We start from the raw sequence: 24558 nt of genomic DNA on the forward strand, positions 1-24558 counted from the left end.
GATCCGCCCACCTTGGCCTCCCAAAGTGCTGGGATTACAGGCGTGAGCCACCGCACCTGGCCTATTCATTTTATTTTTAAGACAGGGTGTCACTCTGTTACCCAGGCTGGAGTGCAGTGGTACAATCATGGCTCACTTCAACCTCAAACTCCTGGGCTCAAGTGATCCTCTCACCTCAGCCTCCTGAGTAGCAGGTGGGCACCACTCAGGGCCCATGTGTTCACATTAGCTTAGGCCACAGTGCCTCTCCAACCCCCAGAATGAAATCCAAGCCCCTTGGCCTGGTCCTCAAGTCTTTCTCTGACCTGGTCATCCCTGCCACCTGCCCTCTCTTCTCCAGCTACCTTGAATCACTTGAAGAATCTCCATGCCTCACACCTTTCATTGCTGTTACTTTTGCCTTGAACACCCTTCCTCCTTGTCATTCCCACTTTTCAAGTCTCACATCAGCGTGCACTGCCTCCTCCAGGAAGCCTCTCAGCACTCACCCCAGAGTCTGTCAGGCTCCTCTAGGTTCCCATGGCCTCCCAGCTGTCCCCTATTTGATCACAAATGCTGGCTCTGGAAGAGTTGATAGAGGAGCAGGCAGCTGAGTGACAGGCACCATGAGGAGTGGGCGGCTGAGTGAGAGGCACCGTCCTGCCCCATGGTTAGCTAAAAAATCGATAAACCAGCATCCAATGGGCACCTACTGTGTGCAAGGCACTGTTCTCAGTGCTGGGGCTACCCATGGAAGTAGACAGACAAAAATCCCCGCACTAACAGGCCGACTTTCTCCTGGGCAGGCAGACAATAAACACAGTAAGTAGGATGGAGAGCTGGGAGGTGGCCCAAGGAGAGCACACGAGGGAGGATGCTGGGCGTTCGTGTCATTTGCATGGCTACGACAGCGTGCTGCGGGGGCATCGATGTTCCCACCTTCCCATGAGGCCTCCCCTCGCATCCTCCGATACACACTGGCCACTCCAGCTTCACTTCTTTTTTTTTTTTTTTTTTTTTTTTTTTGAGATGAAGTCTTGCTCTGTCGCCCAGGCTGGAGTGCAGTGGCCCAATCTCGACTCACTGCAACCTCTGCCTCTCGGGTTCAAGCGATTCTCCTGCCTCAGCCTTCCAAGTAGCTGGGACTACAGGCGCCCACCACCATGCCCGGCTGATTTCTGTATTTTCAGTAGAGACCGGTTTTCACCGTGTTGGCCTGGCTGGTCTCCAACTCCTGACCTCAGGTGATCCTCCCGCCTCAGCCTCCCAAAGTGCTGGGATGACAGACGTGAGCCACCACGCCCGGCTTTTCTTTTTTTTTTTAAGACTGAGTTTCGCTCTTGTTGCCCAGGCTGGAGTGCAATGGCATGATCTCAGCTCACTGCAACCTCTGCCTCCCAGGTGCAAGTGATTCTCCTGCTTCAGCCTCCTGAGTAGCTGGGACTGCAGGCATGCCCCACCATACCTGACTCATTTTTTATTTTTGGTAGAGACGGGGTTTCTCAATGTTGGTCAGGCTGGTCTCAAACTCCTGACCTCAGGTGATCCGCCCGCCTCGACCTCCCAAAGTGCTGGGATTACAGGCGTGAGCCACCGCGCCCGGTCCGGCTTCACTTCTTTAAGCACTCACCCTGTGCTAGACAACTGACATTCCGTGTTATGTTTATTGTTTATTGCCTGTCCCCTCTGTGTCAGCTTCCTGAGGCAGTGACTTTGCTCATCCTTGTCCCTGCGGTATCTCCGGTGCCCAACTCAGTATCTAGCACACGGTAAGTACTCAGGGAAGAGTTGTGAAGGATACATTTTGCGGAAGAGGAAACTGAATCTCAGGGAAGGAAGATGATTTGCTCGAGGCCACATGAAAATTAGAAGGCAGGAGAGGGATTTGAGCAGGGTCTGTGGCTCCGAGACCGAGGCTCCTCTCCGGGTGACTCTTCCCGGGATTCTGGCCTCATTTGGACCTCCAGGGCCCCCGACCTGAGCCTGGGGCAGAGCTGGGACCCAGGCGGCGGGCGAGGCTGAGCGGCTAGCTGAGAGTCGCCAGCAGAGGGCGCTGTCTACACGTGTCAGGGCGCAAGGAGGCGCCAGTAGGGCTGAGCCGGGGGAGAAAGAGGGAGCGGCGGGTTGTGGGGTGGTGGGGCAGTGGGGCGACAGGATGGGGAGGAGACTGAGGCAGGGGGGGCTGTGGGAACCTGCAGGAGAACTTTACCAGCTGGATAAAGGCAGATTTCCCAGGAGTTTATTTTTTAACTGTATGCGGAAAAATAAATGGGAGGTGGCGTTTGAGAAAGCGAAATGTGTTCAGGTGGAGAGAACAGCATGTGTGAAGGCCCAGAGCCGGCCTCCGGATCTTTTCAGTATGCATCTTGGTCAGGGGAGGATGCTCGGCCAGGACACATGCATGGCCCCCTGGAGTCGTGCAGCGCTGGCCTTGGTGAGTCTTCAGGCACAGATTGAGGCGTAAAGGAGGTGCTCCTGCCGAAATTTAATTACGCCCAGGCATGGTATCCCAGCACCTTGGGAGGCCAAGGTGAGAGGATTGCTTGAGGCCAGGAGTTCGAGACCAGCCTGGGCAACATAGTGAGATGTGATCTCTACAAAATTTTTAAAAATTAGCCAGGTGTGGTGGCATACACTTGTAGTCCCAGCTACTCTGGAGGCTGAGGTGGATGGATCACTTGAGCACAAGAAATGGAGGCTGCAGTGAGCTGAAGGGGCCACTGCACTCCGGCCTGGGTGACAGAGCAAGACCCTGTCTAAAAAACAAACAAAGAAGTAAATCCCCTAGTCTCAGGTATTCTGTTAGAGCAACACCAAACACACTAAGACAGGGAAGAAGGGGCTGGGTGGGCTCCCACAGTCCTGTCCAGCCACTGGGCCCGTGCAGCACAGCACTTCCTGGGTGCATCAGCATTGAGCCTTCCCTGAGTGCTGCTGCCATCTGTCCTCCAGTTATGAAGGGAACAAGAGACCCAGAAAGGGGTGGGGCTGGCCCATGGTCTCCCTTGCTCACAGCCCTGGGCTGGAGCCCTTGTACAGAGCTGCCTCCTGGTCAGCCAGGAAAGGCTCACTGGAGGAGGAGGGGTAGGTCAGGCCTCTTCCTGGCCTCAGAACAGGATATGGGTGAGGGATGTTGGTGTCTCCTACACTGGGGCCTGCCCACCTTCTTCCCCCAATGTTCCTCCATCCTGCTCTGAGTGTTGTGCAGAGGACCCTGGACTATGGGGTTCATCCTTTCCTAGGGAGCTTTCAAGAGCCCACACAGCCTGCTCCCCGCACCCCATGGAGGCGCAATGATAGCAGAATTACTGGCACTGTTAACCTGCTGGAGTTGGAACCTGGAGTCCTGGAAGGTCAGAGGTCAAGCTGGGGGGCTGGGGGGACTGCTTGCACTGGCCACTGCAGTGCAGAGAAGCTGAGGTGACCTCATTCTGAGAGACTGGAGACCAGGGCTGGGTGAGGGTGCATGGGAAATGGGTGGATGGGGACTGGGTGAATGGGTACTGGGTGGATGGGGACTGGGTGGATGGATACTGGGTGGATGGGGACTGAGTGGATGGGTACTGGGTGGATGGGGACTGGGTAGATGGATACTGGGTGGATGGGGACTGAGTGGATGGGTGTTAGGTGGATGGGGACTGGGTGGATGGATACTGGGTGGATGGGGACTGAGTGGATGGGTACTGGGTGGATGGGGACTGGGTGGATGGGGATTGGTAGATGGGGACTGGGTGGATGGGGACTGGGTGGATGGGGATTGGTGGATGGGGACTGGGTGGATGGGGACTGGGTAGACAGATACTGGGTGGATGGGGACTGGGTGGGTGGGGACTGGGTAGATGGGGATTGGTAGATGGGTACTGGGTGGATGGGGATTTGTGGGTGGGGACTGGGTGGATGGGGATTGGTGGATGGGGACTGGGTGGATGGGAACTGGGTGGATGGATACTGGGTGGATTGGGACTGGTGGATGGGGACTGACTGGATGGAAGGAGGGCAGGGGGGCCAGGTGTGGCCAGGCAGCCTGCCTGCTCTGCTGAGCGGCCTGGACCCAGGGGCTGCCTCTCCCAGGCCTCAGTCTCATCGTCTATAGAATGGAGTTTCCAGAGATGGTCTGAGGCCCCTTCCAACTGCCTGCAATGTGCTGGGTCCCAGGTCCACAGGAAGGACTGGTTCCTAGGGTCTTCCTTCCCAGCAAATTGTCCCTCCTGCTTCTGGCAGCAAAAGCTTCCCAGGATAATATTATCAATAATAATATTGTCCCCCCGCTCCTCCTCTGCCTCTTCTTCTTGTGTTTCTATATTCCAGGAACTTTCCTAAATGATTCATTTATTTATCAAATAATTCAATCCCCCACAATCCCATGAGTAAGAGACATTTACTGATCCCTTTTTATAGAGGAGGAAACAGACTCAGGGAGGGGAGGTGACTTGCCAGAGCCACACAGCTGGCAATCTGGCTCCTGTACCTCCGCGTCCCTGAGGTCACTTTAGTGCCCCCGCCGCATGCCAGGGATAAAGAGACCCAAGACCTTACCGCAACTCACAGAGACCTATGTGGCTGCATGTGTCACCCCCAGGCAGAGTGACTTGAAGGGCCCAGGGAGGGGCCTGTTTTCATCCTGGGGACAGCCAAGCCCTGGAGTCCAGCTGGGAATGGGCAGTCAGTCCGGGCTGGGGGATGGTGCCTGGCTGCTAGGGTGCTGGTCCTAGCATGGCAGACATGGTTTAAAATCCCAGCTGTGCCACTTTCTGGTGTGTGATTCCAGGCACGTGACCTTTCTGCTTTGTGCCTCAGTTTCCCCTTCTGTGGAACGGGGATAATAGCAACACCTCTTTTATAAGGCAAGGTGGTTGTGAGGATTCAATGAAGCAATACAGGAAAGCACTTGCCTGCTTTGTCCCATGGGTTCTCCATGGGATAGGGAACCCATGGAAGCCACGCCCAGCTAATTTTTTTCTATTTTTTTTTTAGTAGAGACAGGGTTTCACCATGTTGGCCAGGCTGGTTCCAAACTCCTGACCTTGAGTGATCCACCCACTTCAGCCTCCCAAAGTGCTAGGATTACAGGCCTGAGCCACGGCTTCTGGCTGTTTGTTTTTTGAGACAGGGTCTCACTCTGTCGCCCAGGCTTGAGGGCAGTGGTGCTATCATAGCTCATTGCAGCCTTGATCTCCTGGGCTCCAGTGATCCTCCCCCTTCAGCCTCCTGAGTAGCTGGGACTACACGTCCACACTACCATGCCTGGCTAGTTTTTTATTTTGTAGAGGTGGGATTTCATCATGTTACCATGGTCTTGAACTCCTAAGCTCAAGTGATCCACCCATCTTGGCCTCCCAAAGTGCCGGGATTTATAGGCATGAGCCGCCATGCCCAGCCTGAATGGCCGCTTTTGATGGAGCGCTTACTATGTGTCGCTAAACCCCTCTGAGCCTCAGTTTCCTCCTTTGTAGTGTGGGACTTGCTCGAGGACTCACTGCTGGCCTTGGGGAGCAGAGAACTCAGGTCTTTGTGATTCCGAAGTCCAGGTTCTTCCACCTGCAACTGCAGTTTCCAGAATTGGTCCCACCCCAGGAGGATCAGCCAGGTGATATGAGATCCTGCTCGGGGCTGTGAAAAGGGAATGGGAAGTCAGGGCACCCTGCCTGGTCCCACGCTGATCCACCTGGGGTACCCATCTGAGAAATAGGGGTGGAGACCAGACTGGGTGATGCAAATGGCATGTGGCATTGATCACTGGCCCCCTCACCCTGGCCACGGCCTCCAGATGGGCAGAGTGCACTCCCTGTCTCTTGACTCTGGGCTCAGCCACGTAACTTGCTTTGGTCAATGGGATGGCAGTGACTATAACAAGACCAAAGGCTTGAGGTGCACTTCCACAGTAGGGCTGTCTTCTTGTGCTTCTGCTGTGAGAAGATTGTCCCCCTGAATGGCTGCTGGCCCTTCAGCCTTGCCCTGCCAAGAGACACATGGAACAGCCAGAGCCCAGCCTAGAGCCTGTATCCCAGACTAGCCTGAGGCAGAGCCGCCCAGCCAAGACCAACTGACCTTCAGCTAACCTGCAGATGCATCGGGGGAATTAAATGATTGTTCTAAGCCACTGAGTTTTGGGGTGGTTTGTTATGTGGCATTATTGCAGTGATAGCTAATACAAGCCTGGTATCACTCTACAACTCTTGGACTCTGAGCTGCATTTACGTCCTGAATCCATCACTTACTGCGAATCAGGTCTTTATGATTATTATTATTAATTTTACTCCATCAATTTCAAGTTTTCCATAAGAGACATAGATAATGTAAAGGTCAAAGATTTTGGGTGACAAAACAGAGATAACTACAAAATCTCTGGTAAACAACAGTTGCTACCTTTGCACCAAGCTGAGCTCTGAGCTTCCTGACAGGCATGGCAAAGAGAGGAAGAAGATGCACTACTCATATGCTGGGGAGCGTTAAGGTCCTACGGGCTGCATCCCATGGGCTGGCGACCTCCCACTGGGGCCCTCTTCACATTGCTGTGGGATCCCAGCATTTTCCCCAGCTTTCTGCCTTCCAGACCCTGCTCCAGTATCACCCCAACTTGAAGCCTTCCTGGCTGTTAGAATTTCTTACAGCAGATTGCCTCCGTCACTCATTAGTTCATCCCGTATCTGCTGGCATCAACCTATGTTGTGCTTAGAAAAGACTTATAGAGGCCGGGCGTGGTGGCTCACGCCTGTAATCCCAGCACTTTGGGAAGCCGAGGTGGGCAGATCACGAGGTCAGGAGATCGAGACCATCCTGGCTAACACGGTGAAACCCCATCTCTACTAAAAATACAAAAAATTAGCCGGGCGTGTTGGCGGGTGCCTGTAGTCCCAGCTACTCGGGAGGCTGAGGCAGGAGAATGGCGTGAACCCAGGAGGTGGAGCTTGCAGTGAACTGAGATCGCACCACTGCACTCCAGCCTGGGCGACAGGAAGAGACTCTGTCTCAAAAAAAAAAAAAAAGAAAAGAAAAGACTTATCGAGTGAATAATGAATAAATGAATGAATGAGGAAATGAATTTACAGATGGGGAAGTGACTTAATGAAGTTAAAAGCAAGTACATGGAAGAAAGTGTTTGTTTACCTGAGTCTGATTAGGAGAAGGAGCCCTGAGTGGAGGCACTGTCGTTTGAGGTGGTCTTGCCTATACATTTGTAAAGAATGCTTGAGAAGTTTCTTGAGGGGTTCTGGGAGCTGAGGATCACATCAGAATTCTAGCTGAGAACAATTTGTGAGCTGTCACAGTGCAGAGCATGGTGGTTGAACTCAAATGCCACCAAGCAGATGACAGGGACACTTTCCACCTAGTTCAGGAACATAAGCTAAGGCACTTCAGGGAGGTTTTTTTTGTCTGTTTTTAATTTTTTTGAGACAGGGCCTCACTCCATCACCCAGGCTGACTGCAGTGGTGCGGTCTTGATTCACTGCAGCCTGGAACTCTTGGGCTCAAGGGATTCTCCCACCTCAGCCTCCTCAGTAGCTGGGATCACAGGCTTGCACCACTATGCCTGGCTGATTTTTTTTTTTTTTTTTTTTTTTTTTTTTTTTTAATTTCTGAAGTATTTATTGATCATTCTTGGGTGTTTCTCGGAGAGGGGGATATGGCAGGGTCATAGGATAATAGTGGAGAGAAGGTCAGGAGATAAACACATGAACAAAGGTCTCTGGTTTTCCTAGGCAGAGGACCCTGCGGCCTTCTGCAGTGTTTGTGCCCCTGAGTACTTGAGATTAGGGAGTGGTGATGACTCTTAAAGAGCATGCTGCCTTCAAGCATCTGTTTAACAAAGCACATCTTGCACCACCCTTAATCCATTTAACCCTGAGTTGACACAGCACATGTTTCAGAGAGCAGGGGGCTGGGGGAAAGGCCATAGATCAACAGCATCCCAAGGCAGAAGAATTTCTCCTAGTCAGAACAAAATGGAGTCTCCTATGCCCACCCCTTTCTACACAGACACAGCAACAATCTGATCTCTCCTTCCTTTCCCCACACTTCCTCCCCTTCTCTTCAACAAAACCGCCATCGTCCTCATGGCCCGCTCCCGATGGTCGCTGTCTCTTCGGAGCTGTTGGGTACACCTCCCAGACAGGGCAGTGCCTGGCTGATTTTTAAATTTTTTTCCAGAGAGGGGGTCTCACTTTGTTGCCCAGGCTGCTCTCAAACTCCTGGCCTCAAGTGGTGCTTCCACCTCGGCCTCCTAAAGTGCTCAGATTATAGGCATGAGCCACTGTGCCCAGCTGGGGAGTATTTTTATGTCCCCAAAATGCAGGATCTGCCTCCAGTTGATTTATCTTTAGTGAATAAGGATGAAAATGCCATCTATTTCCTGGAAAATTCTCTTGGCCTTCAACCAAAAATGGTTAAAACAGATCTTGAAGAAGAGCTAGTTGAGTGGGGCAAAATGGGAGCCTATGGTCACGAAGAAGGCAGCATCCTTGGGATACAGAGATGAGAGTATTGTAGGCCTACAGAAGGACTATAGGAGCCTATGAGAAAGAAATAGCCCTAGTGAATGCGCTGACTGTTAATCTACATCTTCTACTGTTATCCAGGGTCTCGCTCTGTTGTCCAGGCTGGAGTGCAGTGGCACAATCACAGCTCACTGCAGCCTCAACTTCCCAGGCTCAGGTGATCCTCCCATCTTAGCCTCCCAGGTAGCTGGGACTACAGGCACACACCACCACGCCAGACTAATTTTTGTATTTTTTTGTAGAGATGGGGTCTTACCATGTTGCACAGGCTGGTCTCAAACTCCTTGGATTATAGGTGTGAGCCACCGAGCCCAGCCTTAGTCCAGTTATTGTTTAAGCCTATACCAAATGGTATAAAATTCTTATAGAAGCCAAAGCTTTCTCTTTTAATCATTATACTCTTGAGTCACAGCTACAACTCCATGGAGTTAACATTGAGGAAAGTGGGGATTATAAAGCCGAGAGGGGGGAAGAAACCTTAAGAATAAAGGATATTGGCCGGGTGCGGTGGCTCATGCCTGTAATCCCAGCACTTTGAGAGGCCGAGGCCGGTGGATCACCAGAGGTCAGGAGTTTGAGACCAGCCTGGCCAACATGGTGAAACCCCATCTCTACTAAAAATACAAAAATTAGCCGGGCATGGTGGCAGGTGCCTGTAATCCCAGCTACTCTGGAGGCTGAGGCAAGAGAATCGCTTGAACCCGGGAGGTGGAAGTTGCAGTGAGCTGAGATCGCGCCATTGCACTCCAGCCTGGGGGACAAGAGAGAGACTTCGTCTCAAAAAAAAAAAAAAAAAAAAAAAAAATTAGCTGGGTGTGGTGATGCATGCCTGTAATCCCAGCTACTCAGGAGGCTGAGACAGGAGAATCACTTGAACCCAGGAGATGGAGGTTGCAGTGAGTCAAGATAGCGTCACTGCACTCCAGCCTGGGTGACAGAGCAAGACTCCATCTCAGAAAAAAAAGATAAATAAATAAAATAAATAAAGGATATCCCTGAAGCAATTGAGAAGGGAGGAGGCTCGATTACAGCAATCCTGTTTAGTGGGCTGCATTTTTATATTGGGCAGCTCTTTAATATACCTGCTACCACTAAAGCTGGACAAGTGAAGAGATGTTTTGCTGGCTTGATCTAGCATGTACAGTTGGAAATGCTGAACTCCACTTACATGACCGAAGAGTTGACTTTGCCCACTGGTGTTCCCACAATAATTTGAATGCAGGAGCAGGAGGTCTGGCAGGTGCTTTTTCTATGAAAAGCAGCCCGTATGATTAAAGCTGTGCTGGTGGGTGGTTTGGCTGTGAACTCAGCACCAGATTTGAGATGGATAACCAACTGCAGTTAATCCCTGGGGTTAGTGGATTCCAAATTTCAAATCCTTCCATTTTGTTGGTCTATTTCTTACACACTAGTTTAGAGATCTTTAGGCAGGCAGCGATTAAAGCATTGTGGAGAAAATCTATTTTGCTGACTGGTTATCTGGAATACCTGATCTAGCACTGCTATGGCAAAAATAAAGCAGAATCAAATAAGCCAATGGTGACCATTACTGCATCCCATATGGAGGATCAGGGCTGCCAGCTGACACTAACATTTTTCTGTTCCAAAGAAAGATGTTTTCCAAGAGGTAGAAAACAGAGGAGTGGTTTATGACAAGTGGAATCCAAATGTCATTCAAGTGGCTCCAGTTCCTTTCTATCATTATTTCCATGATGTTTATACATTTATCAATCTGGGCTGCGTGCGGTGGCTCACACCTGTAATCTCACCACTTTGGGAGGCCGAGGCCGAGGCCAGAGGATCACTTGAGCCTAGGAGTTTGAGAACAGCATGGACAACATAGTGAGACCCTGTTTCTACAAAAAAACAAACAAAAAAAAAGTATTTTTAACTAGCCAGGCATGGTGGCACACACCTATAGTCCCTGCTACCCAGAAGGCTGAGGCAGGAGGATCACTTGATCCCAGGAGATCAAGGCTGAAGTGAGCTGTGATGGCACCACTGCACTCCAGCCGGGCCAGAAAGTGAGACCCTGTCTCCAAAAAAAAAAAAAAATTATCAATCTGCTCACTTCTGTACTTCACTCTGCAAAAACAAAAAATTAGCAGTGTTTTCTAGAACAATTTAAGCAAATTATACTGAAAGCTGATGTGTTGTTTTTTTTTTACCATTATTCAATTTTTAGTTATTGAAAGTATTTTACAATTGATTGCATGCACCTGGCAGTAAGTAATATACTTTACAGAAAAGAAAAATAAGTAAATGAAACAACAAGTAAGACTAAGGAGTGATGGGTGAGCTAAGGAAATTGCTTTTATTTTATACAAGTTTATTGAAAACCTCCTGTACTTATCCCTGAGAGAGGATGCAGATATGGCCCCTGCTTATTAGAAGCACAGGTCTGAGTGGGGGAGGCAGATCCAGACCCAGCCAATCATGGCTGAAGGTGATCAGTGCTGTGACAAAGGAGTCCCAGGGACTGAAGGGCCCAAGAAAGCCCCAGTCCATCCTGGAGGTCAGGGAAAGCTCCCTGGGGATGGAAAGAAATGGGTTGTATAGGAATTTGCCAGGGGAAGAGGTGGGAGAAGATGGAGCAACATGAGCAAAGGGTGAGGAATGAGAAGAACTAAGCAAATGTGCAGGAGAAATAAATGGAGCTTCTAGACATTTAACACCTAGTAACATATTAAAAACTCAATGGAGAGTTTAAATGACAGTTTAGACAAAGCTGAATAGAGAATTCATGATCTGGAAGATGGATTTGAAGAAATTATCCAGAATTCAACCCAGAAAGAAAAATAAATGGAAAATGGGGGGGGGAGGAATTCAACCTGAGAAACTGGAGGAGGAGGAGGAGGAAGAGAAGGAGGAGGAGGAGGAGGAGGAGGCAGCGGCAGTAGCAAGGAGAAGGAGAAGGAGAAGAAGGAGGAGGAGGAGAAGGAGAAGGATGAGGAGGAGGGGGAGAAGGAGAAGAAGAAGAAGAGGAGGAGGAGAAAACAAAGAAAAAAAGTGGTTAGGAGCCAGGGAGAATACAACAGGAAGATCTAACATAGGTAGCAGTTCCAGACAGAAAAGGGAAAACGAGACAAATGGAATATTTGAAAACATAAAGTCTGACTTTTTTTTTCATATCTAATAAGCCCCACCAAATACATAGATTCTAGAGAGCCAACGAATCCCAAGCAAGATAGGTAGGAAGAAATTCATGTCTGGACATATTGTAGTGAAAATATAGAACACTAAAGTCAAAGAGGAGATCCTAGAAGCAACCAGAGAGAAAGCAGAGGAGATTCTTTAAGTGTTTCAGTGTTGCAACAGTGACATATTCAAAGGCAGGGAGTATAGGGAAATGGGGCTCCAGTAGAGCCAATTATTAAGGGTGATTTTGAGCCAGAGGAGTGATACGATGAGATCTGTGTTTCAGAATCTGAGTATGGAAAGCCAGGTGTGCTGCTCAAACCTGTAATCTCAGCACTTTGGGGGGCCAAGGTGTGTGGATTGCTTGAGACCAGGAGTTTGAGACCAGCCTGGGCAACAGAGTAAGAGACCCTGTTTCTTTTTCTTTTTTTTTTTTGAGACAGAGTTTCACTCTGTCACCCAGGCTGGAATGCAGTGGCGTGATCTCAGCTCGCTGCAACCTCCGCCTCCCGGGTTCAAACGATTCTCCTGTCTCAGCCTCCCAAGTAGCTGGGACTACAGGTGCCCACCACCAGACCTGGCTAATTTTTGTATTTTTAGTAGAGACAGGGTTTCATATTGGCTGGGCTGGTCTCGAACTCCTGACCTTGTGATCCACCTGCCTTGGCCTCCCAAAGTGCTGGAATTACAGGCGTGAGCCACCGTGCCTGGCGAGACACTGTTTCTACAAAAAAATAAACAAAAAAAATTAGCTGAGCATGGTGGCATGCACCTATAGTCCCAGCCATTTGGGAGGCTGAGGTAGGAGGATCACTTGGGCCCAGGGCGTCGAGGCTACAGTGTTCGCACCACTGCACTCCAGCCTAGTGTGCAGACTGGAGTGATGGAGTGAGACTCTGTCTCAAAAAAAAAAAAAAAGAAAGATGCAGTTCTACTCAGCGTCATCTGATTGCTACCCTGTAGAAGTGCAGCCCCAGAGTTCTGAGCTTCTGATATCCCGAAAGAAATGGAAACAGGTGGCCCCTAGATGAAGGAGGAGGTCAGGGGTGGCTGGAAGGCAGGTCCTGGGGAGTGGAGGGGCTGGAAGAAGACGGAGGGGGAAGGTGTGGTAGACACTATTATAATAGCTGACTGACCCTTGTGTACCTTTCCCAATGCCCCTCTTCCCTGCTGCTTTCCACTGTGGAGGCTGGAAAAGAGAAACTACTTACCTTCTCTGCCTTTGTTGCAGCTAGGAGTGACCATGTGACACAGTTTTGGCCAATGACATCTAAGGAGTCTCATTAGATCTCATTGTGTGTGTGTGGCAGGGGTGGGGGTGGGGGGTGAGGGGGTGGGGTGCCTGGGAAATTATTGACAAAAGTGACAAATGCTTTCAATTAACCCTGAAAGTAACCATTCTTTTTCCTTTCTGTCTTAAATGCGGAGGCAGATGCAATGCCAGGAGCAGCATCAGCCACGCTGTAAACAAGGGGGAAACGCCAAGCGCATTACAGAGGACGTCAGCCCTGCCATCACTGGGCTGGGGAAACAATGCCAACCATGGCTGGTCTCCAGGTTCACAGTGATGGGGGAAATAAACGCTTATTTGTCTAAGCCATTGTGATCTGTTTTCCTTTTTTTTTTTCCAGCCACTTTACAGAAGAGGGATATTTGTTAAAATTCAGAAGGGGAGGGAAAAGGAGAGACTGCGCAGGTTGAAACGGTGGTGGGTAAATGTCAAAGAGAGACTTTGCAGGTGGCAGGGGCCTGAGCACGATTTTGTCACAATAGCAGATTGAGCACAGGATGTGCCAGGCACAGCGCTTTATACTGATCGACGCGTTTTAAAAAATATTTTGTAGGCCGGGCGCGGTGGTTCATGCCTGTTGTAATCCCAGCACTTTGGGAGGCTCAGGCGGGCGGATCACGAGGTCAGGAAATTGTGACCATCCTGGCTAACACGGTGAAACCCCGTCTCTACCAAAAATACAAAAAATTAACCAGGCGTGGTGGCACGCGCCTGTAGTCCCAGCTACTCGAGAGGATGAGGCAAGAAAATCGCTTGAACTCGGGAGACGGAGGTTGCAGTGAGCTGAGATCGCTCACTTGAGATCGCGCCACTGCACTCCAGCCTGGGCGACAGAGCGAGACTCCGGCTAAAAAAATAAACAAAAAAAAACACAACTTTGTAGAGACGGGGGGGGGTCTCACAATGTTGACCAGGCTAGTCTCGAACTCCTGACCTCAAGCCGTCCTCAGGCCCGGGCCTCCCAAAGTGCTAGGATTAAGGCCTGAGCCACCGCGCCCCGCAGAACGCATTCAGTTCTCACTGCAACTTTCTGAGGCAGGCTGTGCTGTTATCCCCACCACACAGGGAACTGCGGCTTAGACAAGAAAAGCGCCAGCCAGCAGGTGGTGAGGCAGGATTTGAACTCGAGCACACGGAACCCATCCAGTCCCGATGGACTGACTCCTCCGTCAGCGGAAGAGGGAGCGAGTCGTTTGGTGAAACAATGAGTGTCTCAGGGTCCTGAGTGTGAGGTGTGGCGCCTGGTGGGTCGCGGGGTCCTGCCTGGCCGTGTCCGGGCCTCCGGGAGGGCCGACGCAGGGGAGGACGGTCCGGGGCAAGGCGGCCAAAACTGCTCTCCCTGAGGGCCGGGGCTGTGAGCGCTGCGCGGTCTGTGCGCGGGATACGCCGGGCCCCGCCTCGCCTTCCCGCCCCGTCTCCCAGTCCTCCGCCCTGGCCCTGCAATAGGGAGCCCGGCCCGGGGGTTCTGCGGCTGCCGCAGCCCTGACAGGGGCCGGGGACGTGGAGGGAGCGGGCCGGCGCTGGCGCAGCCGCAGAACTGTGCAGGAGAGACTGTGACCCCGGTGGCCCTCTCTTGAGTCTTGGTTTCTTCCTCCGTGAAATGGGGCTTGAGCAGCGCCTCCTCGACGGGGAAGAGGGCCGGCAGAGACAGCCCGCCAGAGTCCAGGACAGCGCTGGGAAGGAGCCTGTGCCTCCCTCCCAGGCCCATCCCACCGCCGATCCAGCCCAGGGGCGGCCCCGAGCATTTCCTGAAGGGCCTCAGGAAATACCAGGCCCCCGCCCCCAACCCTCCCGCCGCCCCCGCCCGTCCGCTAGCGTCCAGCTCCCTGGCCGCCCCTCCCCCGCCTCCTTCCGGCCGGGCCCCTGCTTGCATCTTGGCTTGCTGAGGCTGCGGGTCTTGGCCCGGCCTTCGAGAATCCCCCGCCGCCTCCCCTTCTAGATGTATCTGCGCCGCCTCCTTTCTCCCTCCCCTTCCTTCCAGCCCTTCATTCCCTCGGGGCGGGCAGGCCGGCAGGCCCCGCGCAAACCTGGGGAAAGGTAGGTTGAGGGGGTGGGGTCCGATAACTGGCAGCCACACCCAGTAGGCCAGGCAGCTGCAGGAAAGAGGTTAAAGGAGTTGGAAGAAATTCTGGGAACCCAGGAAAGGAATCAGGGAAAGCTGCCTGGAGGAGGCGACATTTAAGTTTGGACTGGAAGAGCAAGGCGGGTCAGACAATAATTCATGTATTTACCAAGCATTTATCGAGCACTTATTGTGTTCAAGACCCTGGGGTTGGGGCAGGAGGCAAGATAACTGTGTCCTTATGGGTTTTGCAGTAGGGAAAACAGTGGAGGCAACCATCCACAAACTGCTGGAGCTGAGACCACCAGAGGGGACAATAGAACGTTAGTTCCATTTGATCAATGACACCAGAGAGGACTGGGGTGAAATTACTTTCCCATAGTCACAAGTGGTAGAACTGGGATTCGAACCTATGCTACTGTAACATGAGCCCCTAACCACAGGAGTCTCTGTGGCTTTTCAAAGCAGACACGCTGCTGCACACAGGAGCAGCTGCCAGCCTGCCCTGCAGCAGCCATGGCCATGCTGCAGGGCCCACCAGGGGCAGGTGCTGGCAGAGGGGACAGCCAGCCACTGGTGGGAGATCTTGTCCTGGGAGAGGCAGCAGCGGAAATTGCTGTGGGATGGTGGAGGCTGTGGTGGCCATGATGTGGTTGCTTCAGGGCCCCTGTGGTTCCAACCAGGGCACTGTGCCTGCCTTCTGTGGCTTCTTCACCCACAGAGAACCCTCATTGGGGCCATGTCCTGCTTCCTGGAGCTGAGATGGAGTCTGGGAGCCCAGTTGGAACCCTTCTCACTCCCTGGGGACCTCCCACCCTTTATCTCCTGGGAGGCTGGGCTAGCATTCCTGCTTTACAGAAGAGGAAACCAGGGTCAGAGAGGCATGATGGCTGGTCCAGGGCCACACAGCAGGAGACCTGTGTCTGCTCAATGACTGAAGATACGCGGCTCTTTTCTTGATACTCCATTCATTCGTTCATTCACTCACTCACTGGAACATATGCACATATCCTCTGGGTACTCACTATTCCATTGCACAGCAACCTGAAGGCTTCCAGCTAAGCTTGAGCACCTGAGGACCAGCGACTCTGCCTGGGGGCTTCATCCAGCAGCTGCAGCTTGCTGGCTCCTGCCCCAGAAGGCCACCGTAGTGCTAGAGTAGGCTGTAAAGTGCTATCCCCCCAGTAGCCTTGATGCACGACTGACCTGGTGAGAGTTAGTGATAAACAGTTCTGCATCATCGCCCAAGGTTCCCCAGCTGTCCATAGTGTTATGTGCTCATTCCCATACCCTTTGTTGTCTCCTTCCCTTCCCTGTGTCATTTCCCTGACATCCTAAAGGTAATTCTTGGGATCTCATTCAAGCCAAAAACCTTGCACTGGAATTTTTGTTCCAGACTGAGCTTCTGAGGGTAGCAAATGAAGACATTCATTTATTCAGTCTTCAAACATGATTGACCTAACCTGAGCCCGCCCCATGCTGGGCTCTGGGGATGTGGGCATGATTCATAGGCATTTTCTGGCCTCCAGAGCCCCTTGCTTGATGGAAGAGGCAGGAACAGCTTCTGATGATTCTAACCCAGTGTGGTTAATGACGTGACTACATCTCCAGGGAGAGTGACCCCTTCGGCCTGGGAGGTCAAGCGGCATCTCCAAAGATGTTCCCTTCCAGCTTGGCTTTGAAGGATGAGGAGGCGTTCCCCAGCGGGACCAGGGGGCTGGGTAAATGGCATTCTTGGCAAAGAGAGCAGCATGTGCAGACCAGGAGCAGGAGCAAGGAGGGGCTAACAGATGGTGGCACTAGCGATGTTGGCAAGGCTGACCGTGCCAGCCTTGAAGGCCAGGGGAGACCCTGGGACTGTGGTGTGGTCATGGGAAACCGCCACTGAAAGTTTTGGAGCAAGGGCAGGATTTGGTTTTAGGAAACGCACTTTCTCTGGAAAGACCTACAAGTTTAATGGTCTTTCCTTCCTCATTGTAACTCCCAGCAAGTCAAGGGAGTCCACCCTGGTGCAGCTGAACAGCAGCATTGCTATACGTGGAGCTCTTATTAACACTTAATTCACTGGGTCTTCACACCCGTGAGTGAGGCATCCTTTTTAGTAACCTTTTTATAAGTGGGGAAACTGAGGCACGGTACAGGAACTCAATCAAGGTCCCATAGCTAGGAAGTGGGAGCATTGGGATTAGAACCCATGTTTCTTGGCCAGGCATGGTGGCTCACGCCTGTAATCTCAGCACTTTGGGAGGACGAGGTGAGCGGATCACCTGAAGTCAGGAGTTCGAGACTGGCCTGGTCAAGATGGCAAAACCCTGTCTCTACTAAACATACAAAAATTAGCCAGGCGTGGTGGCACACGCCTGTAATCCAAGCTACTCGAGAGGCTGAGGCAGGAGAATTGCTTGAACCCAGGAGGTGGAGGTTGCAGTGAGCTGAGATCGTGCCACTGCATCCAGCCTGGGCAACAGAGCAAGACTCTGTCTTAAAAAAAAAAAAAAAAAAGACTGGGCGCGGTGGCTCATGCCTGTAATCCCAGCACTTTGGGAGGCCGAGGTGAGTGGATCATGAGGTCAGGAGATCGAGACCATCCTGGCTAACACGGTGAAACCCTGTCTCTACTAAAAATACAAAAAATTAGCTGGGCATGGTGGCAGGTGCCTGTAGTCTCAGCTACTCGGGAGGCTGAGGCAGGAGAATGGCGTGAACCCAGGAGGCAGAGCTTGCAGTGAGCCGAGATCAGGCCACTGCACTCTCGGGACGGAGGGAGACTCTGTCTCAAAACAAAACAAAAACAAAAACCCATACAACAACAACAAAAAAAGAAGAAGCTGTGTTTCTTTGGCTTTAAGCCCATCCTCAACGTTGTGCCACTGCTATGCTTTTCAGAGGCTAGAGGGTTCCAGGAACCACCTTCTCTCCCCAGCACAGCCCTGGGGGGCGGGGGTGGGTGGGCAGAGAAGGGACAAGCAGCCCAAGTCACAGCCAGGGATGGAGACAGCATGGCTTCTTTCAGAGAAATGAAGAAGCAGGAGTGTTACTTTTGGCCAGGATGGGAAACGGGTTGGAATCTTGGCTCCTATGCTCACTAGCCATGTGGTCTGTGGCAAGCCACATCCTCTCTCTGTGTCTTGACTTACCCATCTGTAAAATGGTGGCTCCTCATAACCCCCACCTCATAGGGCTGTTGTGAAGATTGAACGTACTGAAGACTCAAATTGTGAGTACACCGCCAGGCACGTAGGAAGAGCTCTTAGAGTGTTATTTTATAGCCCTCATTTGAGAGAGTGTGGGCAGGAGCACAGCCTCTGGGCTCCAATCCACAAACTGCCATCTACTAGTCCATTTGTGAGCTGGCTGGTAAATTCACCTTCCTGTGCCTCAGTTTCTTCATCAGTAAAATGGGATAATGATGGTGCCTTCCTAGTTGGGTGGTTGTGAAGGTTAAATGAGATGCCATGTGGAAGTGCAGAGGAGAAGGGCTGCCATAAGGGGCTCCATGTGGGTGCTGCTGTTATTATTGGGCACCTACTGCATGCTGTGTCCCTGCATACAGGAGTTGACCTTTGAGACCTGCTTGTTCATGGCTGTTTCACGGATGTCAAAGTGGAGGCTTAGCAAGGTTGGAGGTTCCTGGAGTCTCCCAGCTGGTAAGGGCGGTGTCAGGACTGGAACCCCAGCCAGGCTGACTCAGACATCCCTGGGGCCTGCGCCCAGCAGGGCAGCTGTGACTCAAGTTTGCAGGAAGAGGAGGAGGAGGGTGGGGTAAATGGGTGCTTGACGGAAGCCACGACCTCTCTTCCCTCAGAAATGGAAGTGCTTGCTGAGGTTTGGTGTGTCCGAGCCAAAGAGCAGCCAATGACAGGCCTGAGGATCATCTGGCACAGCCCACTTGACAAGGCCTTGGAAACTTTTGGTCTCTGCAGCAGCAACCGGATTTCAGCCTGGGCCTCGGACACCTAGGCCTGGGTACAGATGCGACTTGGATGCAGTCCTTCCCTGGCAGTGGAGGGGATGCCCAGGCTGGCACAGGAGTCTCGGGTCCCCTCTGGCTCTACTCCAATCTGCTGTGTGATTTTGGCCCAGGCAGGGACCCCTCTGGGCTCTGTTACTGGAGAAAAGGCAAGTGGCCGGGACAGGCCGGTCCCCAACCCTCCTTGCCTGGAGGTCTGCGAGTTGGAGGGCTCTGGGGTAAAGCCAGAGCCAGGCCCGGGGAGAGCCTAGGCTCATCTCTGGTGAACAGGGTACCCTCTAGCCAAAGCAGGGGCAAGGTAAGACACATGCCCCTCATATGGGAGCTGGGGCTGACCCCCTCTCCTAGCCCTGCACACCTTGAGCACATGGCCTTGGCCCATCTGCCCTGTGGGTGGACACTTTCCAGCCCTGGGTCCTGGACTCCACCAATCAGCAGGAACCTAGATTCCTGAGGGGTGCAGCCTGGACGGGAGGTCAGGGAACTGGGTTCCTGAGGCGTCTCTGTGCCATTCATCTCTCCATTGGTTTCCCAAATGTGGACTGAGCACACACTGTGAGTCAGGCCTGAGCTAGGTTCTAGGGATGCTACTGTCAACAAGACAGATGGAGGTTCCTGCCCTCATGGAGGGGAGGGAGACAATAAGCAAAGAAATAAATGCATGATGTAATGTCAGCCAGGGAGCGATGCTGCAAAGCAGGGCAGGCGTGGGGAGTGATGCAGGCCGGGGTTGGGGAGGCACCGTTGTAGTGGTCAGGAGGACTGCTCCGAGAGGCAAACTGAGGGAAGGAGGATGGACATCTAGATGTCTGAGGAAAGGGCCATTTGGGCAGAGGGAAGAGCACAGGGCTCAGTGTGTGGGGGGGGGGAGGTTGGAGGGGGCTCCGTGTGTAAGGGGGCCAGTGGGGAAGGGAGGCAGGCTGCGAGTGGACAGGGCTATAGACTTCATTCTAACTGTGACACAAAGGTCTTGCAGGGTTTGGGAGGGGGACATGATCTCATTTGGTCTTCCCAATAACTCCCTGCCAGAAAGAGGCAGAGCCCCAAATTGCAGTGAGGAAGCTGAGGCTCAGAGGACATCCCTGCACATGTCTGGGGTGTCATATCATCATCGGAGGAGCTGGGACTCAAACCTAGCTCTGGAACCTGCTCTGTCCTCAGCTCCATGATAACATTGTGTGAGGTGCTGGGTGCAGCTCCCAACTCCTCCCTGCTCAACCATGCTCTGTTAGCCTGTGATCTACAGAGTGACTTCCACCAGGGATGTCTTGCCCTTTTTTTTTTTTTTTTTTTTTTTTTTGAGACAGGGTGTTGCTCCATTGCCCAGGCTGAAGTGCAGTGGTGGGATGATAACTCACTGCAGCCTCAACCTCCTGGGCTTAACTGATCCTCCCACCTCAGCCTCTCAGGTAGCTGAGATTACAGGCGCACACCAATACGCCTGGCTAATTAAAAAACAAAAAACAAACAAACAAACAAAAATATATTTTTTTTGTAGAGATGGGGTCTCATTGGGTTGCCCAGGCTGGTCTGAAACTCTTGCCCTCAAGTGATCCTCCCGTCTCAGACTCTCCAAATGCTAGGATTGAGCCACCACGCCCATCTGGGATGCCTTGTCTTTTATACCTTTACTCCACAAATATGTGCTTAGGCATTGCTCGCTGTGGCCAGAACCTTGCAGGGGTGAGAGACACTGGTAAATGAGAGCTGGTCCCAGCCCTCCCTCAGAAAGCTGCTGGACCACAGGGTGACAAAACTGAAGCTGTCTGTCACATCTGGGAGCAGGTGCTATGAGGATAAACAGCCAGAGAAGACCCCTAACTTGATCTGTGGCCATCAATGAAGGCACCCAAGGCAGGATGCCTCCCTGAATCCTAAAGCCAATTAGCAGTCAGCCAGGACAGCTGCTAGAGGGGGTCTAAGGGGGAGTGGAGAGGATGTTCCAGGCAGAGGGAACAGCAGACAGGAAGGCTCAGAGGTGAGTGTGAGCAGGCAGTCTCAGGGACCCCAGACAGTTGGTGAGGCTGCAGTGCTCAGGGGAGGTGTGCCGACAGGTAAGCTGGCAGGGCCAGGTCCCTGGGGGCTGGCTTGTCCTTTCTGCCATTGTCTGAGAGAGTCGGTGGCTGGTATCTAGTGGCCCAGATGAAGATAATGGAGATGCAATTGTATTCTTCTTTCTGCTCAGTGCCTCTCAGTTAAGGACATTTGCAAAAATTAATAACAGCATATGCTTTTACGTCCTCCACTTAAATTTCCTTTGGATTAAAGAAAGTAATGGAGGGAAAGGAAGAAAAGCAGGACGGAGCAAGAGAGGGAGGGGAGAAAGAGACAAAAGAAGGAAAATAATTTGGGGAAAAAAAATTTGTCCTTTTCTGGGCTAAGATAGCCCCAGCCTTTGCATTTGCTCACCCACTGAGTCACCAGCCTCCTGCCCTCTTTCAGGACTGTACATCTTGGCCTCTTACCTACTATGTCTGCGTCAGCCTCCTTCACAGCCTGATGGCCCCTGCGGCAGCCCCAACCCAGTTTCAGGGGCTAAGAAAACTACAGTTGCATGAATGAGTGGAGGTGAGTGGGAGGCAGAAGCAGCGGGGCAGAACCAGTCTGTTCCGAGATCTCTGGACCAACCAGTGGATCCTGATGGTCAGCCTTGTCTAGAGCCCCTTCCAGCACGGAGGCCAGTCCTCCTGGCATTCTTCTAATTACACTGAGCTGTGAGTTATGTGTGCCAAGTATGTGCTGGATTTTGTACCAAGTGCTTTCAATTCATCAGTTCAGGGTAGTGATGCAGGTAGCTCCAGGCTCAGAGAGGAACAGTGACTTGTCCCAGGTGACACAGCTGGAAAGTGGCTATGTCTGGATTCAAACCCAGACTTCCTTGTTGCTAGGACCTGTACTTTCAACCACTGCCTATGCCTCTATAAGGAGCCAGCTTATGGCTATGTTCACGCAAAGAGAAAAGCATCCAAATGGGAAGGCTGGAGAATTCAAGCAATTTTCCCACATGTCAGACAGTCCTGTTTCCCTCTCCCTTCAAAAAATGTCCTGGATTCTCTCTCTGTCTCTCTCTGTCTCTTTCTTTTTCCTTTTCCTTTTTGTCTTCTTTTCTTTGTTTTTTCTTTTTTTTTTTTTTTAAACAGGGTATTACTCTGTTACTCAGGCTGGAGTGCAGTGGTGTGATCACAGCCCACTGCAGCCTTGATGTCCCTGTGTCCCTGGCCTCAGGTGATCCTCCCACCTCAGCCTCCCAAGTAGCTGTGACTGTCCCGAGAAGCTGAGACTACAGGTGTGCGCATGCCATCACGCCTCACTAATTATTTTACTTTTTGTAAAGACAGGTTTTTTTCGCCATATTACTCAGACTGGTCTTGAACTCCTGGGCTTGAGTGATCCACTGGCTCCCAAAGTGTTGGGATTACAGGCATGAGCCACTGCACCTGGCCTCACATCTCAGTCTTGATTTGCACTTTTTGCCCAAAATAATTGAGTATAAGGCAGGCCAGAAGTGGTCAGGGGGCAGGGACAGTCCCCAGCAGGGTGGCAAGTCTTTCTGCAACATTTTTGGAATACAAGCAGAAAGTGATTTGCTATTCCACACAAAACATGATTGGGAGGGCACTGGATGAATACAACTAAGATTTAAGCATTACTTCAACAAATATATACACAGAGCTAAATCAGTATCAGGAAGTAGTGGAGAAGCACTCAGAATAGGCACAGATCTCTACAGCTGTAAGAGTCTTGTTACTTTTTTTTTCTTTTTTGGGATGGATTCTTGCTCTGTCGCCCAGGCTGGAGTGCAGTGGCGCGATCTCGGCTCACTGCAACCTCCGCCTCCCGGGTTCAAGTGATTCTCCTGCCTCAGCCTCCCAAGTAGCTTGCCTTAAGGAGCGTAGACACAAAGCAAGGGAAGGGTCCCCAGAGAGATCCTGGCCCACAGGGTCAGTGCCTCATCCCCACATAACATAAAAAACAGCCTGGGACAGGCGCCCACCACTACGCCCGGCTAATTTTTGTATTTTTTAGTAGAGACGGGGTTTCACCAAATTGGCCAGGCTGGTCTCGAGCTCCTGACCTGGTGATCCACCTGCCTTGGCCTCCCAAAGTGCTGGGATTACAGGCGTGAGCCACCGCGCCCGGCCACATTCTTTTTTTTTTTGAGATGGAGTCTCCGTCTGTCGCCCAGGCTGGAGTGCAGTGGCATGATCTCAGCTCACTGCAATCTCGGGCTCCCGGGTTCAAGCAATTCTCCTGCCTTAGCCTCCCGAGTAGCTAGGATTACAGGCGCACACCGCCACGCCCAGCTAATTTTTGTATTTTTTAAGTAGAGACGGGGTTTCACCATGGTGGTCAGTCTGGACTCGAACTCCTGATCTTGTGATCCGCCCACCTCTGCCTCCGAAAGTGCTGGGATTACAGGCGTGAGCCACTGTGCTCGGTCAGCTGTTTATTGATTTTGAGTATGTTATTGATTTTGTGAATGGAGAAGGGATCATCGGGTGGGGTTCTTTGATCTGGAGCAAAAGAAATGGATTCTGATTAACCAAGGGGGAAAAAAGAGGGGGGTGGATTTAGTGGAAAGAAGTGGAGTAGTTCAGAGAATCAAAGGCAAGCCAGCATGGTGGCTCATGCCTATAATCCCAAATACTTGGGAGGCTGAGGTGGGAGGATCGCTTGAGCCCAGGAGTTTGAAGTTGCGGTGAGCCATGATCACGCCACTGCACTCCAGCCTGGGTAACAGAACAAGACTGTCTCAAAACAAATAAACAAAACAAAACAAAGGCCAGGCTTGGACAGGCCACCACCCAAGGTAGCTCCAGGATCTCAGAAATGAGAATTAACAGGCAAGTTTTTTGTTTGTTTGTTTGTTTTTGAGATGGAGTCTCGCTCTATCGCCCAGGCTGGAGTGCAGTGGCACGATCTCGGCTCACTGCAAACTCCGCCTGCCAGATTCATGCCATTCTCCTGCCTTAGCCTCCTGAGTAGCTGGGACTACAGGTGCCCGCCACCACACCCGGCTAATTTTTTGTATTTTTAGTAGAGACGGGGTTTCACTGTGTTAGCCAGGATGGTCTCGATCTGACCTCGTGATCCACCCACCTTGGCCTCCCAAAGTTCTGGGATTACAGGCGTGAGCCACCGTGCCCAGCCTGTTTGTTTTTTGAGGTGGATTCTCGCTCTGTCACCCAGGCTGGAGTACAGTGGCGTTATCTTGGCGCACTGCAACCTCTGCCTCCCACGTTCAAGGGATTCTCCTGCCTCAGCGTCCCAAGTAGCTGGGACTACAGGCGTGTACCACCATGCCCTGCTAATTTTTGTACTTTTAGTAGAGACAGGGTTTCACCATGTTGGCCAGGCTAGTCTTGAACTGCTGACCTCATGTGATCCGCCTGCCTTGGCCTCCCAAAGTGCTGGGATTACAGGCATGAGCTACTGTGCCTGACCAGCAGGCAAGTTTTTGAAGGCAACACTGCTGTGGGTGGTCCACAGGGTGGACAGATGCTGGGCAGTTAATTCAACAGAGGACCTCTCCAGGTGGCTAGGGTGTTGGCTGACAGCATGCAAATCCCCAGAGCTCTCACCTGCAGCTGGCATGTGAAACCCCACTGAACATGAAGCAGTT

The 24558-nt window shown here is 51.9% G+C and overlaps 1 protein-coding gene, 1 long non-coding RNA gene and 1 pseudogene across 3 annotated transcripts in view; all 3 read left to right on the top strand.

Annotated features, from left to right (window-relative positions):
• LOC129017742 (GRB2-related adapter protein-like) overlaps positions 1–13208 on the top strand; it is a 38427-nt gene extending 25219 nt beyond the window's left edge. Inside the window, exons 4-5 of one of the 2 annotated variants that reach the window (XM_054458440.2) lie at positions 5433–5566; positions 13045–13208. In XM_054458440.2, the coding sequence (XP_054314415.1) occupies positions 5433–5566; positions 13045–13079 (169 nt within the window). In that variant the 3' untranslated portion in view covers positions 13080–13208. Of the gene's footprint in view, positions 1–5432; positions 5567–5864; positions 6043–13044 lie in introns of those variants that run through there. The other variant, XM_054458439.2, reaches the window with a different exon arrangement.
• Positions 6964–10579, top strand: LOC129016793 (kynureninase-like; annotated as a pseudogene).
• Positions 13209–14746: 1538 nt separating the features above from the next.
• On the top strand, positions 14747–22726 carry LOC129017743 (uncharacterized). The gene is made up of 4 exons (XR_008495121.2): positions 14747–14940; positions 18519–18612; positions 18771–18931; positions 21378–22726. It is a non-coding gene; the product is annotated as an uncharacterized LOC129017743 (long non-coding RNA).
• The last annotated feature ends 1832 nt before the right edge of the window (positions 22727–24558 follow it).

Source organism: Pongo pygmaeus, chromosome 19 (genome assembly GCF_028885625.2).
Source record: "Pongo pygmaeus isolate AG05252 chromosome 19, NHGRI_mPonPyg2-v2.0_pri, whole genome shotgun sequence".
NCBI lineage: Eukaryota > Metazoa > Chordata > Mammalia > Primates > Hominidae > Pongo > Pongo pygmaeus.